Genomic DNA, 17,935 nt, shown 5'->3' with positions numbered 1-17,935 from the left:
CCAGCTCAGATGCCCGCTGCACCCAGGACTTACGCTTTGCACGAGAGTTCCACACTCGCTCCATCCGGCCACCAGGAACACGTGTGTGCTGTTGCTGTCACTCACGTTGCAGGACGGGTGTCCCAGGTACAGGGAGGACTCAGGGATGGACTCCTGCTGCAGGAAGCGCCTCTCGACAGCGATGGCTATCTTCTCGATCTCACACAGCACCCTGACCGCACTGGTCAGGTTCAGCTTCGGGAGCAGCCCCTGGGGGGCTGGGCTGGCACCTTGCACGGAGGCGGCCCTAGTTTCTGCTGCAGTGGGGGGCTGCTCTGGGCCAGGGGCCAGAGAGGACCCGGGGGCCTGGCTTGTGTTGCCAGAAGTGTCGCCTGCAAGGCACGAGGAAACAAAAGCAAAGTGTGGGTCCATGTGTAGAGACAGTCATGGGAGCCTGGCCAGGCCCAGAAGGGCACGGGGTGACTAGAGGACGGGGAGCCAGTCTGCGCCCCACAGCAGCACACCTGGGACCTGCAGCTGCCAGCCACAGCCACACACACCATGAGGGGCAGGGGCTGCTTTCTACGATTCTGAAGTGAAAAGCACCGAGGGAGGACGTTTGGAGCTGTCTTTCTCCTTCTGCAGCTCCTGTGTCTATTCCTTACTTGCTGTTTTATACGAAATTATATGGTGCATTTTCCTTGACCTCATTTGGAAAAGCAGCACTTTGCAAATAAATGTCCTTAAAAAAACAGATTGTCTACATAAAGGGACAATGAGGGTCTTCTGTTACCTTCACAGGGTCTTCCAGAATATTCTATAGGGAAGTCAGCGGTTCCTCCAACACAGCTGCAAGTGAAAGACCCCAGGGTGTTGTGACAGGCTGTCCCTGGCTCACAGTCGTCCTCCTGCCTCTCACACTCGTCGTAATCTGCGACATTTAGAAAACAAATGGTCACAGTGAGGTTGAGGGTTGTGGTGAGAGCGGGGGTCTGCGATGGCTGTTTCCAGACAGCCTTGTGGGGAAAGTGCCTCTCAGGAAACAAAGTTGAAAATTATCAAATGACAATGACGATGGCCAGTTCTGGAGAGTTCAAGCGACAGAGTGGCACCCCGATTTTCTGCCAGGGGTGGGGGTGGGAGAAGGTGTCAGGAGGCTGCAGGGACTGTTTGGGAGAAGGGTTCCTGACCCAGGGCTGGGAGGGGCGCTGGGCAGAGCAGCTTCTGCTGGGTTCCCCGGAGCAGGTCCCACCCGTAGCCCCTGGTCTCAGCAGTGGGACCCTGACAGCAAGACTGCCCTGGGTGGAAGGCCCCCAGCCCACCTGCCTTTCACCTCTACTCTCAGTTACTTTGCTTTTACCAGTAAAGCAGGTTTCCTGAAGAAAGTGGGTAGAAACCAGAGCAGCTCAGCAAAGAACACAAAACCCACCCTAAGATCACCTCCCAAATGTAACAGTGTTCTCATGGAGATGTGTCTCGTCCTGGTCCTTTAAAATACAGACTAGGACGCAGCTAAGACCTCATTCTATACACAAGGTCAGTCCTCCTTTCTTCCTTTTCCTCATGTCAGGATACGTGGTTTCACAAAACTCGTTTTCAATACTTGCAGAACAGTCTGTGGGTAGATACGCCACAATTTCCTCGATACCTTCCTATTTGGGGAATCTGGGTTATTTCCAATTTTTTCCCTTAAAGAAACACTGTGTATAAACTATGGTCCCAACTGCAACCGTGTTCCTTAGGAAGGAGTCCTAGAAGTGACATCCCAAAATCAAAGCGGAGGGACATTTTTAAAGCTCTTGCTGAGTATCGTCAAATTGGTGTCCAGGAAGTGAGAGCAAATTCTATTTCCACCAGCACCGGTGGGCGAGCGCCTGCTTCACTACACACTTTCATCAGTGTCGTTATTTAGAAAACGGCTCTTGGAACTGGGCCAAAAGAGTCGCTCATTTTAGTGGGAATGCCTTTGATTATTACACCTTTGTTAGTCATTTGTGTTTCTGCTTTCATGTATGTTCAGGTTTTTACAGCATGTATCTACCAGGTTCTTAGTATTTTCTTATCAGCGCATATTATCTCCCTACACGTAGGTGTAATTCTTCATCAAATTATTGAAATTCATTTGTTTCTTGCTTTATAGTGGTGCCTGTATTTTGTTTGATATAAAAGATTGACATTTTTATGGAGTCAAATATTCCATCCTTTTCTTCTGTGGGCTTGTTTTCCTTCTGCTTTTAAACTTGGAAAACCCTTCTCATTCCAAAAATCAGAAAAATATTCATCTATGTTGCCTTTGATTTTTTTATACATGTAACGGTAAGTCTTTTATCATTTTTTTTTCAAGTAGGATATGTGCTCTGGGCTGAATTGCGATCCCTCAAAATTAACCTTTTGAAGCCCTAACCCCCAAGGTGACAGTGTTTGGAGATGGGGGCTGTAGGAGGTAATTAATCTTAGCTGAGGTCATCAAGGTGGGCCCTGTTCCAATGGGACTGATGTCCTTATGAGAACAGACAGCAGGGAGCTCTCCTGTCTGTGGACACAGCGAGAAGGTGGCCATCTACATGTCAGGAAGTGAGCCCTCACCAAAAACCAAACCAGCCGGCACCTCTTGGGCTTCCAGTTTGCAGAACTATGAGAAATAAATGCGTGTTGTTTAAGCCACCCAGCCTGTGTGTTTAGTTATGACAGCTCGAGCTAAGATGACATGAGAAAAGAATTGAAGTTCCGTTTCTCCCTGCTTCCTTTTCAATTATTTCCACTAGGGTCTCCTTGGGAGCTCCTTGGGAGGAAGTCTGGCTGCAGAGAGGGATGAATCTGCCCTCTGCCCTTCGAAACAGGTAGCAGAGGGGGCGGGGGCAGGACGCAGCCTGCAACCAGGGAGCAGCATGCTGGGGATCTTTGCAGGTCACCCTTAAACGGCTAAGGTTTATGGTTTACTAAAAAGCCTAATGGCAACAAGAGAGATGATGGTCCTAACCCAGGGGGAGGAAGGGGAGGCTCCTGCAGTGACCTCTTTCAGAAGCAGAGACAGGAGCTGGGCTCTCACTGCCTCTCATTCCAGACCCGGGGGGTCTCCCTCGGGGCCCAGCCCCCACGTACCCCATATGAAGGTGTCTCCCCCAACCACCTCCAGCAGAGAGGCGTTCTGAAAGGCAGCGAAGAACGCTGCAGACACCTCCTGGACATTCAACTCTGAGACGATCAGCAAATTGAACTCGACCACGACGCTGCCGCTGGTGATGCGGGTCACTTCCAGCTGCACCCCGCCCGCGTCCAGGTGCTGACGCATGGTGGCTGGCAAGGAATCCCGCACCTTTAGAGAAGCAGAGCAGATGAGAAGAACCGCCTGCTCAGAAGAAACAGGTTCATGTCCTAAGGGGGCAGTTCCTGAAATTCCAGCCAACAGCAGGGCTGGCCTTGGCAAAAAGGTCAATGCCAAGGTCAGTTCTGGGCCCGTTCCTGCCTACTGGGTCCCCAGTGCCTGTGGGGTCTGGTAGCGAGAAGAACCCTGTTCCCCCTAACCAGCCGGTCAGTATGGGGTTAGAGGAAAAGCCCTATCCAGGGGCTTATCCCTTTATTAAAGGCTGACGATGGCATTTACGATCTGCCACCCTCCTCTGAGAGCCATGGTGGGGAGGAGGAGGGTGGCAGGAAGGAGTGGTCATGGAGAGGGACACCGTTCCCCCACTTTGGCTTTTCTAGAACAATCCTTTTGCACCTGATACTACAGAGCACTTCACTTTCCATTCTTGCTCCGCACCTTTCTGAAAACTGCCTCCCCAGGGACACCCCTAAGGGGACAGTCTGTCCCTGCCTCTAAAAGCCTTGCTTTTTTATTCTATCACTTTGCAGGAACCCTACATCACACACTATATCATTCCCATGACAGCCAAATGCCCAGGAAGACACGGGATCTTGTACTGAGCTTTAAGTAGTCCAAACAGTGCAAATCTGCTGTGGAAGAGTACCCCTCCAGGCTTTGTCCTCACTGAGGAAACCTCCTCACTGTAGGAGGTCCTCAGGGAACAGACAGGTGGATTCACTTCCCAGCCTTCGGACAGTCAACCTGAGTTAGTCAGTTGTCACCCATCAGAGGCTGCAGCAGCCCCGAGAGACCAGGAGCCGCCTGCAGCCACACGGCCAACAGCACCACCATTTGAGTAGTCAGCTATTATCTGTCCGTCTGTCTGTCTGTCTATCTATCCATCCATCCCGCCATCCATTATCTGTCTTCTGTCTATCTCCCCCTCCCTCTCTTGTGTCTCTGTTGCTCTTCTGGGACTTCCTAAAAGGGATCTGTCTGTCACAGTCTGGGATTAATGTCATCTTTAGGTGCTTTTCAAACCAATCTCAAAGCAAACTTCCAGGTCCCTTGTTAGGAAGCTACAAAGAACAAGGCTCCAAATTAACCCTCCACCTCCCAAAACTTGTCTTAAAGCCCTACATATGTGATAAGTTGCACAACCATTTGCTCCCCTGAAATTCTAGACAAACAAACAACAACAAAAAACTGTCCCCAAAAATAAGCAAAAGGAAAATGGTGTAAAAAGGAAAGACCAGTCAAGAAATGTGGAGTGGAAACGGAGCTCCCGCGTGTGATCTCTAGAGCCATGTGGACTGATTTCCACGTGTGCTTAATGCTGTGTTGGAACTATCACTTTACCCAGACAAGATGGATACACAAATGAATCAAACCATCAGCATCTCTGGAAGCCAGGAGCTAGGGGGTCCCAGGATAAATAACGCAGAACCCCAGATCCCGAGGACCCTCAGTGGGACAGTTCCTGCAGCTGCACAACCTGTTCTATCAGTAAGTAATGCTGATAAGGCTGGACGGAGCCTACAGCGGGGCCACCTGCCTTGCTAAGGCGCCAGCGTGTCACCACATTTCACCACTAGGTGGCGGTGCCAACGCTCCCTGTTCTGTGTCTGAAACCCCCAGAACAAGGAAAAGCTAAAAGAAATTCATGAAATTTCCACTGTGCACACAAGATCACAGAGAGCATGACAAGTGCATCCTCTGTTCGTTCAAAGGGTAATCTAACCTCCACCGAAAAAGAATATTGAGATTGTTACCGTGACTAAGTCGTGACAACATACAGTCCCAAAGAATGCGAATAAGATGGCGCAGGGAAGCGCAAGAAAGAATAGGAAAAAGAAATGTTTAAGGTAGGAGATTATAGCAGCACCATTCCACGAAAAGTGGAAAGAACCCAAATGTCCATCACTTGATGAGTGCAGGAACAAAATGTGGTCCATCCAAACGACGGAATATGCAGCCATGAAAAAGGAATGAAGTTCTGACACCTGCTACAGCAGGTTGGACCCTGAAGACATTGGGCTCAGTGAAATAAGCCAGATGCTGAAGCTCACATATTGTATGATTCCATGTCTAGGAAATGTCCATCCAGCAAGAAGACACGTTAGTGGTTTCCAGGGGCTGGGGACAGGGGACTGGAGAGCGAAGGCTAATGGGTAGGGGGTATTTTTAGGGGTGATGAAATGTTCTGGAATTAGATGGTTGTGACAGGTGCACAATTTTGTGAATACAATCTAAACCACTGAATTGTGCCCTTTAAAATGATAAGTTTTGTGGTACATAAACTGGATCTCAAAATTTTTTTTTAAGTGTTCTTTTTAAGGCAGGGGAGGGGCTTTCTGCTTCAAGGGGTCCCACTTCGGTAAAGGAGTTTCACTGAACAGGAAATAGTGTGAGGCAAGGATGCGGCAGAGGAAAAGGTGTGTGTGCCTCCCACGGATGTGTGTGTTTAATGGCACAGCCAGAGACACACAGGCACCCAGCCTGCGCTGGAAGGCCCAGGAGGGGGAGGATGCAGCCCCTCTGGCTGTAAGGCCTGTTTGGCTACAGCCAGGAATCTACTCTCCCCGCCCCCCACCCCCTACACACAGCCCAGAAGGAAAGGACTGATTTCACCGACTCACCATCCTAAAGAACAGCTGTAGGAAACTCTGGGACTCCTTGCTGCTGGCGTTGCAGAAGGATTCTGAATACCTGACGTTTGCTATTCTGACTTTTCCACTGAGCTTCTGTGCCACTGCAGAATGAAGAATAAACATGTTTGGAATCGTAATGTATTAGGTAACAGACGATCACGTCTATCTTTTTTTTTTCTTACCCCATGAACTTACTATAATTTATTTCAGTGTTTGTCACACTAAGATATAAAAGACTTTCACACATGTAAGTACTATCTAAAAGATATCTATACTCTTAGATCTGGTTTCTTCCTAAGCAATTTCAGTTTTCATGAACAAATTCCACTGTTAAGCAGAATTTTCTTTTCTCAGAATTTCGTTCTGTTTTGTTTTTCCATATGCTATCACCTTCTTGAGAAATCTTGGGGTTCTTCTCTCTATATTGTAAATGTCTCTTTAGGGTTTTTTCGGTGTGTTTTTTTATAATGTAGATACTTGCCAAACATTCTGTTGACTGATACTCTGATGTTTATAGAGGGCATATGGAAGGAGAGGCGTTTCTCCTGTAATATATTTTAACCTAATTTAAATATTTGACTTCTTATAAGTGGAAATGATTAACTAACAAAATTAAATCTATTTTTGATTCAGAAGGTAATCAGCCAACTAGGAATTATAAAAACTACTAATAGTTGAAGTAGGACTAGAAGAAACACATATAGGACAATTGGTCACTCCTCATTTATATGGTATCTATATTACGCAAGTGACAATTCTGCCATGGGAATGTACAATTACCAATACTTTGGTTATAATTATCAATGCTTTCCTTTTAATTTTTTTCTTCTTCCTCTCCCTCCCCACTCTCCGCTTTGGCCGCCATCAGCTTGTTCTCTGTATCTGTGGGTCTGTTTTGTTTTGTTCATTCGTTTATTTTGCTTTTTCAGGTTCTGCGTATATGTGAAATCACACAGTATTTGTCTCTGTCTGAATTAATTCACTTAGCATGCCACTTCTATCTTAATAGTAGTATTTGCGTGTTGGCCAGGAAGCACATCCCACGGAGGTTGACTTGCGCTCTACAAGGAAGGGACGGCACCCGGCTCTCACGGACACAGCCCCAGACCCGAGGCCCTGGGACAAAGCCTGGCCACGGAGGGAGAACCTCTGGAGGCCGAGGAGCCAGCTGCAGCTCAGCCCCTGAAGCTCTCTGCTCCCTACCTGTGCCGTTACCTGTGCATAGTGTGTCCACGTCATTTACCAGCAAGCAGGGGAAACTTTGAGAGTGAAAGGGGGCATTATTAGTTCATGTGCCAGGGCCACAGGCAAACCAGGACATAGGGTGGCCTTGTCACGCCTCTGTCAGTGCTCACGGCCCACGACCGAGCGCCTGGAGTCCACAGCCAGCTCACGGCCCCGCTGATCTGCTTTTGCACCGCTCTGCTTCCCCTGAGTCTTTTCCTCTGCACAGGGCTTCAGGAGTGTGGGGGCCCAGAGCCGGTCCAGGAATACCGCCCGGCTGCAACCCGGCTCCCGCTGCGGCAGCCGTCTCAGTTCTCACTCACCAGGCGTCTGGGAAGCCCCTGCTACGGGCCAGGTGTTCTGGGCAGTGAATGAGAAGGACAAAGCTCTCCCTTTGGGAGCTGAGAGTCCCACACCCATTGCCCTGTGTAAGACTTTGTGGTTTACAAAGCCATCCCACTATGCATTCCCGGATAAGGCCCCTGTCCTGAGGACACCACTGCGCCCGAGGACCACCCATGCAAACACATGACAACTGGAGCGTGTGGCCTGATCTAAAACCCGTGGGGGGCAGGGCAGGTGCACAGGGGGAGCAGACGTGGGCCCCTTGCAGGCATGGCCAGCGCCTCCCTGCAGTGGGTGAGACCTTCGGAGGCCAGATTGAGGCTGCAAGTCTGGCACCAGCCGTCAGACTCCAGGCCGCCCTGCCTGGCTGTCCATCTGACCGTGACCTCCCCCTAACCCAGCTCCCAGGAACGTGCACGACAGCGCGTTGAACACCTTTTCTCTTATCTTCCAGCCCACGGCTAATTAGCACTTTAAAGTACACAAACATTCTGGACTTTTCTGACTGCAGCCCTAGAGGTCATCTTGGGCACCTCCCAAGGGGTGTGTACCCCACCCTAGAGACCACCGCTATCATCTCCTGGACAGCTGCCCGAGATGTGAGGGCGACCCTTTAACAGCAGGTCCGTCCTTGGCTGTTTAGGTAAATTAACATTGGAGGAAATATCTGGGTGACAAATGCCAGTGAGGAGGAAAGAGGAATTTTCTCTGGATATATAACAACGGTCGGCCACCGCAGCACCTTATCAGAGTTTACGTATGATGTGCTCGATGCTATTCCCTTCTACTCTGCAGCCCAGGCTGGCAGGAGGGGAGCGTTCACAGATCAGCTGTGTGTCCCACCGTCTGTTGGCTTTCCCGAAAACCAAATCCAGGTGCAGTGAGCGAGAGTGATCAGAGGGACCAGGCAGTGCTGCACAGACGTGCGCCGCACGCAGCGTCCCGCCACAAACCCACAGGACGTGGCTGAGCAGGCAGAGTCGGGCGCTCTTTGCCCACCGCCGCCCAACACCTGTCCCTGAACTGAGCCCCCTCCTGTCTGGCTGCCCCAGGCCAGCTGAGTGTGAAGTGAGCCAGACGTCTCTATGCTGAGGAGAAAATGGAAACCCTGTAGCCCACCATTAATCCAGCTCTTTTCAACCTTAACCCACCCAAACTCTTTCCCGTTCCTTTAAGAACTTGCCCCTTCCTTTAAGAACAAATGGCGAGCAGCGTTTCGGGAAAGCCCTTACCTGTCCTCACTCTCAGGTGTGCCCTGGCACTTTCTTTGCCACATGCTTTGGACACTATCTCAATGAAGTGCAGGACGCCAGGCTCCAGGCCCCACAGCGTCAGACTTGCGTTCTGGGTTTCCAGGTGCACCTCGGGGCTCCGCGTGGACATCAGGGTGAGCCGGAACGTGGGGTGCAGGGCGAGATCTGCCACCCACGCCAAGTGAAAGCCAGTGCTGGTCACGTTGGAGACGGTGACCTTTCCAATGGGGGTGGGAACTGGGAAGTGGATATAAATGCTGAGATTAAAATGAACCAAATGTTCCAAGGAGAGAGGAAGGAGAAGCCTCTCCCAGTGTTAAAATCACATGCACAAAGGTGCAGACATGAGCGGTCCTCAGGGGGTGCAGCACCCCTGGACAGCACCCCTGCCCCTTCAGCTTCGGTTTTGGGTCTGCCTCTGAGATCCCCAGACTTCCCTAAACAAAGGTCGTCCCCACTAAGCCCCGGGCAGAGCTTCCGAGGAGTGTGGTGGCCACTGCTGGCTTCAGAGCCCCTCTTACAGGGGGACCCGGGGCACTCGGCAGTACTGGCTCCTGCGGGCTTAACAGTTTAGTCTTGGAACCTGCACAGCTCAGCAGAGGAAATGCACTGAACAGTTACTTCCATTTGGATGCAGTCCAGGGTCGGCCAGCTCAGTGAGCTCGCAGATGCCAGCGTGGCCTCCCCTGTGGCAGCCGGCCCGGCCAGGCCTTCTCCTGCACACAGCTGTCACCTGTCTCCTGAGCTGTCCCTGGGGCCTTGGCAATGGCTAAGCCCTCTACGAGTAATGTGTGATGTGGACCGCTGGGGGTCAGCACTGCTGGGGAAGTGCAGAAATGGTGGGTGCCCAACACTGCTGGGGGTTGTGCCCAGTGCTCAGTGTGACACAGGTGTCCCACGGTCTCCCCCAGATGCCCGACTTCCTGCCCCAGCTGTTGGCAAATGGGAGACTTAGGAAGGGGAAGGGCTGCGGAGAAAACAGAGACCAAATTCTCGTCCCAACTAGACCAGAAGCCGGCCCCCAGGGACAGGGCTGCTCGGCACCCCGTCTGTCCAGACTTAAAGTGAGAAATCCACCTGAGTGGTTCTAAAAGGTCTTTGACTCGACCACCATAGGGGCCTTTGCACTGGAACTCACACTGACCACGTGGTCCCTGGGACGCACTGTTCCAGGCACTCACCGCAGGCCAGGGTCTTCAGAGATGCAGGGATGGGGGCCGAGGGTGCAGGGTCTGCGTTCTGTGGCTGTGTGGGGTCCAGAGCTGCAGGCGGTGTGTCCCACGTTGGGAGGCTGGCATGCCACATGGCCTGGCTTGTCGGCCCCTCAGCAGGGGTGGGCCAGGCAGGCGGCTCTGTAGTAGAGTTTTTCAGCAACCGTCCAGGGGCATCAAGCGGACCCTCCGTGGCCCCGGGAAGGGAGCTGCGGGTTGGCCTGGGAGCCCTGGTGGCCATCCACTGGCCCGTCCCCAGGCTGGAGGCCTCGCTGGGCACTTCCTCCTCCACGCCTTGCCCTGTGCTGTTCCCGTCCTGCCCAACCATGCCACTGCCCCCACTCCTGGGCGGGGGCCCTGGGGTCTGGGCCTGGCCTGCTGCAGGGGTGCCCCACTGGCGCCCAGGGCTGGGTGACAAGGCGGGGGTCTCCGGGCCAAGAGCTGTTGCTTCTGTGCTGAGAGCTGGGGTCGTCAGCCCTGTCGTGAGGGACAGTGCACCTCCCGTGGGGCTCACCTTGTCACCTGCCAGGACAAGTCACTCTCAGAGGGGGTGTCTGGTCCAGAAACATCTGAACAAAGTCTACCAGATGCCACCCAAGAGCAAGAGCCCCCAGGTGGACCCCCAGGTGGGATACAAACTGTCTTGGTTGGTGGTTATGAATGTTTAGTGGGGCCCATGTTTGCAGTCACCCAACTGACTCTTGTAGAGGCCGTGGAGGGGCCGTGGAGGATACTGAGACCCCGAGAGTGGGGGGTCTCCTTGGGGGGGGGGTCTGCAGAGCTAGGACACAAATGCAGGGCTTGGCTCTTGTGGGCCTCGGGCCACCCATCCAGCCTTTGGGGAAATGGGGTGGCTCTTGGTGCTGGCCACTGTTATCAGTCTGTGGACCTCACCCGACAAGACGACGAGGAGAAGAGAAGCTGTGCGGATGTGAGGAAGGGGGACAACGTAGGAGAGCAGCAGCGTTCTGCTCCCCAGGGGATAAGTCTGTGCTATTCTCGCTAGAAGCCCTGAGCTGGCATGGCGAAAGGTGGCTGAGTGCCTCACGGCCCACCCTGTGCCCGGGGCAGACATGGCTGATCAGTCACAGCATTTTGTATCTGTACGTGGCCTCCCGCTTCTCACCTCTGCCTGCCAGGTAGCCCAGCCAATCAATCAAAACTGGCCCTAAAATCCTTAGGGCAGAGATGTGACAGGACTGGGGCCCAGAGGCCCCCGTCAGAGCCTTCTCCACACCCGCCCGGGCTCCCACACCCTCTCAGGCCCCAGGCCACCGGGGAGGGACCCCCGCCTCTGGCTGCATCATGACTTTTGTGAACGGCTTCATCCATAAAAATATTAAAACTTATATTTTAAAACTGCATTGGTATAAAGACTGGATTCTTTATTGATATTCACTATTATATTTCTTTGCTTTTAAACCATTTTCCTGGGTTCCTAACAGGACGGTGGGCCCTTGGCACTGTGCCCTTCATGCCTTCATGCCATCATGCCTGATGGAGAAGTTGGCCCTGCCGCACCCCCAGGTCCCCAGAGGGGGCAGGGCCCAGAGTTGGGGGGCCAGGGCGGGGGCAGGGAGACTCACCAGCACAGGCCCGGCCTGCCCGGGAGGGGTTGGCATCTCTGGCTGTCTGGCACCGGCAGGTATAGGAGCCCTCCAGGTTGATGCACTGGGCGGCCGCGGAGCAGTCATGTTCTAGGCTGTCTGCACACTCGTCCCAATCTGTTGAGAGGAGACAGGACCAGAGCCGGTGACAAAAAGGCCAGAGGCTGCTCAGAAAATGAATGGTAGCTGAGCAGATCTCTTCCTGACTGTCTTTGCAGCAACTGGCCCAAAGGACAAGGCCAGGAATCAGTGATATGCCCGTGGTGTCCAGCACGCCCCCCGCCCCGGGGGGAGGCTCTGCGTAGGACCTTCCCCAGGAACCTGAACTTGAACCAAAGTCACCAGCTGAGTGCCTGCCTGCGCAACCCTCACCACTGGCTGGCTGATTTGGGGGCGAAGATTAGGGAATGTTTTGTCCTTCTGGAGGTATTGGCACACAGCGGTGTGAGTATATTTCTCCCTCGTTCATCCTTTGTTCCCAGACCCAAATCTCTCTGCCGACGCCCTGTAATATTTAGTGTTTCAAGAAAGAAAGAGGAAAATGCCTAAGCCAAGAGGGGTCCCATTAAGTGTCATATGACCTTTCTTCGACACAGATAGGAATGACCCCTGAGCACCTCCTCCGGAAAAGACTCGGAGTCCCAAAACCCCCACATCATCAGGAAGCCTTGACCCTTCTGATGTGCGCAAGGAAGAGTGTTCAGCAAGCCCTGTCCCTGTACATCCCCACCAGGGCCCCCAGACTCGCTCACCCACCCTCACTGTACCCAGCCCCGCCTTTTCCAATCAAGGGGCAGCCGGCACTCACATGAGGCCAAACTGTGAAACAAAATTCATCTGGAAACCCAGTCCTTCTCTTTCTCCCACCCTCTGCTGCCCCCTCTAGACCCCCTGAGATTTCCACCCCCTACACATGTACCTGCTTTCAGAAAAAATGTGGTCTCCTGCGCTTTGACATACGACTGATTAATACAGTGCCGTATGCAATAAGCACAACAAACCTGAAGGGATAGCTATCTCAAATGGTCTTCCAAGCTGGGAGGGGTCTGAGTCACTGCCTGTGCCAACCCCTTCCACTCCCCAGGGGAGCAGAGGGCTCTAGACAGAGTCCCCTCTGCCAGCAGGGCAGACTGGGGCTCGAGAAGGGGCTTGGATTCCCCAGTGCGGGGGGCTGCGAGGCCTTCTGCTCAAAGCTCCCTGGAGCTGCTGGCGGAGGGCCCGACCCATGGCCTGTGTGCCAGAGGAGCCGAGCGTGGCTAGGATTCCAGTCGAGACAAGTGATGGGTTCAGTTTTGTGCAGAGAAAGCTGCAGCCGGGTACCCAGAGGCCCATTGTGTTGTTCGCAGTTTTGCTTCATGATCTTCAGCGAAGCAGCTCCCCCAAGAGCAGCAGACTCACTCATCAGCTGATGTAAAACGCACACACACATACATACATACACATGCATGTACACACGCACATGCACACGTGTACACACATGCACATACACAGGCACACACATGCATGCACACACACAAATGCACGTGCATGCATGCACATACACACATGCACATACAACACGCCTGGGCTCCTTCACAGACAGGGCCCTGGTGGCCTGGCCCCGTCCTTTCTGGACCCCTGCCTGACCTCCAGCAGCTCGAAGGTGCTGGGGGTGTCAGGCTGGGGACAGAGCCCAGGCTGGCCTGCAGCAGGGCCCTGAGGAGAGCAAGGCCCCAGTCGACACTTGGGCTCACACCGCTAAGTACCTGGTATCTATTTTTAGTGGCAGTGACTCACCTAGCCTACACTCCCCCAACACGCAGCTCGCCAGCAAGCCCGAGTAAGGCGGGGACAGCTCTATTTGACCTTGTGTTCAAGACTGAAGTCAGGCAGTTCTCCAGTGCAGACAGAGGAAGCAGGGCTGCAAGCAGTGAGAGGTGCCATGGGGCCTCTGCACCTCCTGGACTGGCCGCGGGGCCCCATGTAGGAAGCTGCGCTCTGCTCCTTCGGGCCCTGAAGCTGGGACGAGGGTGTGGCCCACTTCCTAGAGGACAGGGACAGCCTCCTGGCACAGGGGCCCCCTGCCCCCAGGAACGAGTTGGGGAAGCCCCAGAACAGGCTGCCCCATCTCAGAAGGGGCAGGCTCCTCAGGGGGCCCGACACTGTCTTTGGGGCCCAGGTACCCTTTGGAGCTGACATCTGGGCCAGAGCCCTCCTGTCACCTGGGGGCTGGTGTCAGATTCACACTAGAGGGAAAGGCGGGCACAGAGGGTCTGCACTAAGGGCACCAGGCACAGCAGCTGGACAAAAGGCAGCACCGTTGAATGTAAAGAAAGAAAACCCACCTAGCAGGCCAGGGGGGTGGTGACAGTCGCAGGGCCAGGCTCCCTCTCTCATGTCCCTTCACCCACTGCCTACACAGGGGACAGGAGGCTGCGATCCTGCCAGGAGTAAGCAGGTGACTGGAAGCTTTGGGGACATGGTTAGGCCCCTCCTGACACACACAGGAGAAGGTGGCACTGTGACCGCAGAGATGCCAGCAGAGCCAGGGGACCCCTCACGCAGAACAATGCTGTCACTAGCGCCTCCTCTGGCTGCCATCTGCACAGATCACTGAAGCACAGAGGGCCATGTGGAGGCCTTGTGGAAGCCCCGTTGGTCATTGTCACTTAAGAGCAAATGAATCGAACCGGCCACCTTGTGGTTGAGAGCCCGGGCTCCAACTAACTGAGCCTCTGGGAGCTCAGCGGCAGCTCAGCTCAAGGTGCTGTGTTCAATCTTAGTTGCAGGGGGCGCTGCCCACCATCCCTTGTGGGACTCAAGGAATTGAACTGGCAACACTGTTCCCCAATAAAGTCCTGTTTCCCTCCCCCAATAAAAAAAAAATCAAAAAAAAAAAAGAGCAAACGAACAGGATGGTCCTTCCTGAAAGCAAACCTTAAGGAAGGCGGGAGGTAGGGGCAGAAGAGTCAAGGGCGTGAGAGATGGGAGGGAGCAGGGAGAGGTTCCCCTCGGGAGGGGAGGTCCGGTGGGGCCCCAGGAGATGCTGGATGACCTTCCTGGCCCAAGGACTCACCCCAGATGTGAACATTGATCCTAGAAGAGTTAACCTGAAATGTGGGCGGGGCCGTCAGCGGCATGCCAAGCCCTGCACTACTTCCCACACCCACATTCTCCCTCCATTTACTCCACAGCCTTAAGAGGTGAGATGTGCCGTGATGTTCCCATTTCCCAGATGAGCACGCTGAGGCCCAGGAGGTGAGGTCACTGGTGCAGGGTCCCACTGATATAAGCCAGACAAAGGGGCTTCTCGCTACAAAAACTCTAAGTTTTCTTTCTTTAGTGTTTTAACTCCCATTAGTTTCTTAATCATAAATAATATTGCTTTTTAACCTGAATCACAGAAATCTCCTACTCCTGCTTTAGATAATTACCCTAAAACTCATGATTCATAATTGTTGATTGTAATCATTGAAGCCTAGTGTTCTCTCCTACCCGTTCCAGGCCTAACTCCTGGACAATTAACGACACCTGAATGACTGGTTGAATGGATTAATTAAAATCTATTTTTCCTCATTCAGGGGCCTTTGGGGATACAAAAGATACCCCAGCATGATTGCCAGTCCCAACCAAAGAAACCAGCGTGATCTTCCATGCGGGTCTCAAGACCCCTTTCTCTCATCTGAGATCAGATAGGGCAAAAGTTCCATGAATCCCCCAATAGGCAGGGACAGCTCTACGCCCCCGTCCAGCAGGAAGCAGATACAGAAGAAAGGACCTTCTGTCCCTCAACTTCCCGTAGAGATTTTATGGGGAGCACACCTCTCAAGGGACAAAAAAGGCAGGCAGTAGAGACAGGCATCGGGTCTCTGCATTCCTGCACAACCCACAGGATGCGACTGCCCCAAAGACCTCCCCTCTCCACCCAAAACTTGCCCTTTTCATTGTAATTATCTACCCCTAATGGGAACAAATGGGAAACAAAATACCCAACTAGATTAAACCAGCCACTCACACCTGCACAGTAAGGGCCACAATGATCTTCATTTCACCTGGGCCTCATTATACCGTCATTATAATATCATACATATGCCCGGAAGTTCATTAATATCATTACGACAGACTGAATTCTGGGAAGGAACATGCGCAGTCCAAAAAGATGAGATAATAGCCTCTTGTCAATCATAGGTGTCAGTCAAGTGGTCCCACGCCTGCAAAGGAACAGCCCATTCTAGAGAAAAAAAATAAAAACTCCAAGTCCTGGCCCATCCAGCCCCTTTGAACCTTTTGAGCCTCGCTTTTGCTCAGGGGCCCGCTCCAAACTCTTTGGAGTGTACTTTTTTTCTTAAATGGGCCCTTGAGCCATTCTCTGTTGCTCAGGTCCACTCCTATTTCTTTGGAGTGTACTATCTCTTCTAATAAACTACTCTTTCACCACTTTATTTCCGTGTCTCGTTCAATTCTTTGCTCAAGACGCCAAGAACCTGGACACCACGCCGAGAAGAGCCCGTTCTCTAGTAACACCACCTGAATGTCACAGCTGGGACTAAAGCCTTCCCATGTCATGCCTCTTACTTCGGGGCAAAGTGACAGAATCTGCCAACCACCCCTGAGGGTGTGGCTCATAGGACTAGGGCCTCCCAATGTGGGCATATCCTCCTGGAGGAAGACTCAGGACACGGGGCCACCCAGTGACCCCAGGACGATGGGCCTCAGGGAGACGATGAGGTCATGACGTGACCTCCTCACTGATGGGACATGTTGACTCACGGGTGGGGAGCACTCCCAGATGATGCAGGAATGCTCGGACGAAACCAACAACATTATTGCAGCGTGAGCCACAGAGGAGAGGAGCTCTTGTGTGTTGATTTTCTGCAGAATGGCAACGAACGTGCTGCCGGGTGGGCTGGCGGGGCTAAGGGCTCTCTTGGGAGCAGAAACCGCCTTCCCCACATGTAGGCTCAAGCTGTGTCCTGGGGACTGTCCTGTGGGCTCTGGTGCCAGAAGCCAGCTGAAACTGGGTCAGACGACTGTACAGGCAGGGCACGTCCCCTGCCAATAAGCAGCCCAAGCCTCCTGGTCCTGGGCCAAGAATTGCCCACACCAGGGGCCTTTCCTCAGCTGCTGCTCGGCTGCTTGTCAGTCTGGAAGGTCCAGCAAACAGCCCCTTTGTCAGGGACACTTGCTGCAGGGTGGAGTCTGCTCTTCACTTCTAAGGGGCTTCTGGAACTTGGTGGGAATACTTAAAAGAGGTTTGTTGAGAACCCCAGACTGTGAGCAATACAGGTATCTGTTCTTCCCCTGAGTTTTCTGAGGCTGCATAAGAAATCACCACAAGCTTTGAAGCTGGCTTAAAACAACAGAGTTCATCTGTCCCAGAGCTTGAGTCCAAAGTCCAAACTCCGGGTGTCTGGGGCGGGGCTCCCTCGAGGGCCTCAGGGGCGGGTCTGTCCCTCCTCCTCCAGCTTCTGGGGGCTCAGGGGTTGCTAGCTTTGTGGCCGCATCACTCCATCTTCACGTGTCCTCCTCCCTGTCTTTACTTCTGTCGCTTCTAAGGACACTTGGCATTGGATTGGGGGCCCACCCAGATCCAGGATGATCTCAGATCCTACCTTAATTTCGTCTGCAAAGAGTCTTCTTCCAAATAAGGTCCCATTCTGAAGTTCTGGTTGGACATGTCTTTTGGGGGGCCACCACTCGACACACTGCATCATTTGACAAAGATCTGGAAATACCTAAGCCCTGAGGCATGGGAGCTGCGTGGTAGAGCATAAGGGCTGCTGGGTCACCCGCAGATGGTCCCATGTGGCCCCAGGTGAGGGGCATACACCGAGGACCCAACCTCGGGGTACCAAGGGCCAGCCAGGTGCAGAGAGCCACTGCCACCTCCATCCCTGAGGGGTGACAGAGCCATCTCCAGGCTTAGCAGGTAGATTTGACTTCAGGTGTGACCCTCTCTTAGCCTTCCCTGCATTCTTGTGTCGGAGGAGGTTAGGATAGCAAAGCAGCCCAGGACAGAGCCCAAAGGAGATGACCGAGCTCACTCTCGGACCCAGCTCCCCCGGGGCTCAGAGTGATGCTCATTCCACAGACCGAGCCCGAAACAGTCTGGGTGCTGTAGGGACCGTCAGTGTCCTCACTGCTTGAGGGAGTTTGTCCCTACGTTTGAACCGCATATGTCAGCAACTTGCTGTCCCTCTCCGTCACTGTCTCTCTCTCTGTATGTCACCTCCCCCTGTCCTGTCTTCCTCCATCTCTCTCTGTCTCATGGTGTCTCTGTCAGTTTCTCTGTCTCTGACTCTGACTCTGAGTCTCTCTTACCGCCCCCCATCTCTCTCTCTGTCTCTGTGTCTGTCTGTCTTTTTCTCTCTTGGTCTCC

General features: G+C 53.2%; 1 protein-coding gene across 1 annotated transcript in view; it reads right to left on the bottom strand.

Annotated features, from left to right (window-relative positions):
- UMODL1 (uromodulin like 1) overlaps window positions 1-17,935 on the bottom strand; it is a gene marked incomplete at both ends in the record, with an annotated part of 54,366 nt that overhangs the window by 8,535 nt on the left and 27,896 nt on the right. Inside the window, 7 exons of the mRNA XM_081079574.1 lie at window positions 34-371; window positions 773-910; window positions 3,082-3,295; window positions 5,926-6,038; window positions 8,739-8,996; window positions 9,941-10,492; window positions 11,557-11,694. Coding sequence (XP_080935700.1) covers window positions 34-371; window positions 773-910; window positions 3,082-3,295; window positions 5,926-6,038; window positions 8,739-8,996; window positions 9,941-10,492; window positions 11,557-11,694 — 1,751 coding nt within the window. The remainder of the gene's footprint in view (window positions 1-33; window positions 372-772; window positions 911-3,081; window positions 3,296-5,925; window positions 6,039-8,738; window positions 8,997-9,940; window positions 10,493-11,556; window positions 11,695-17,935) is intronic.

This window comes from Rhinolophus hipposideros (assembly GCF_964194185.1).
Source record: "Rhinolophus hipposideros genome assembly, chromosome: 2".
NCBI classification, from domain to species: domain Eukaryota; kingdom Metazoa; phylum Chordata; class Mammalia; order Chiroptera; family Rhinolophidae; genus Rhinolophus; species Rhinolophus hipposideros.
The sequence above is the reverse complement of the archived record's forward strand: the minus strand, read 5'-3'. Positions and strand labels throughout refer to the sequence as shown.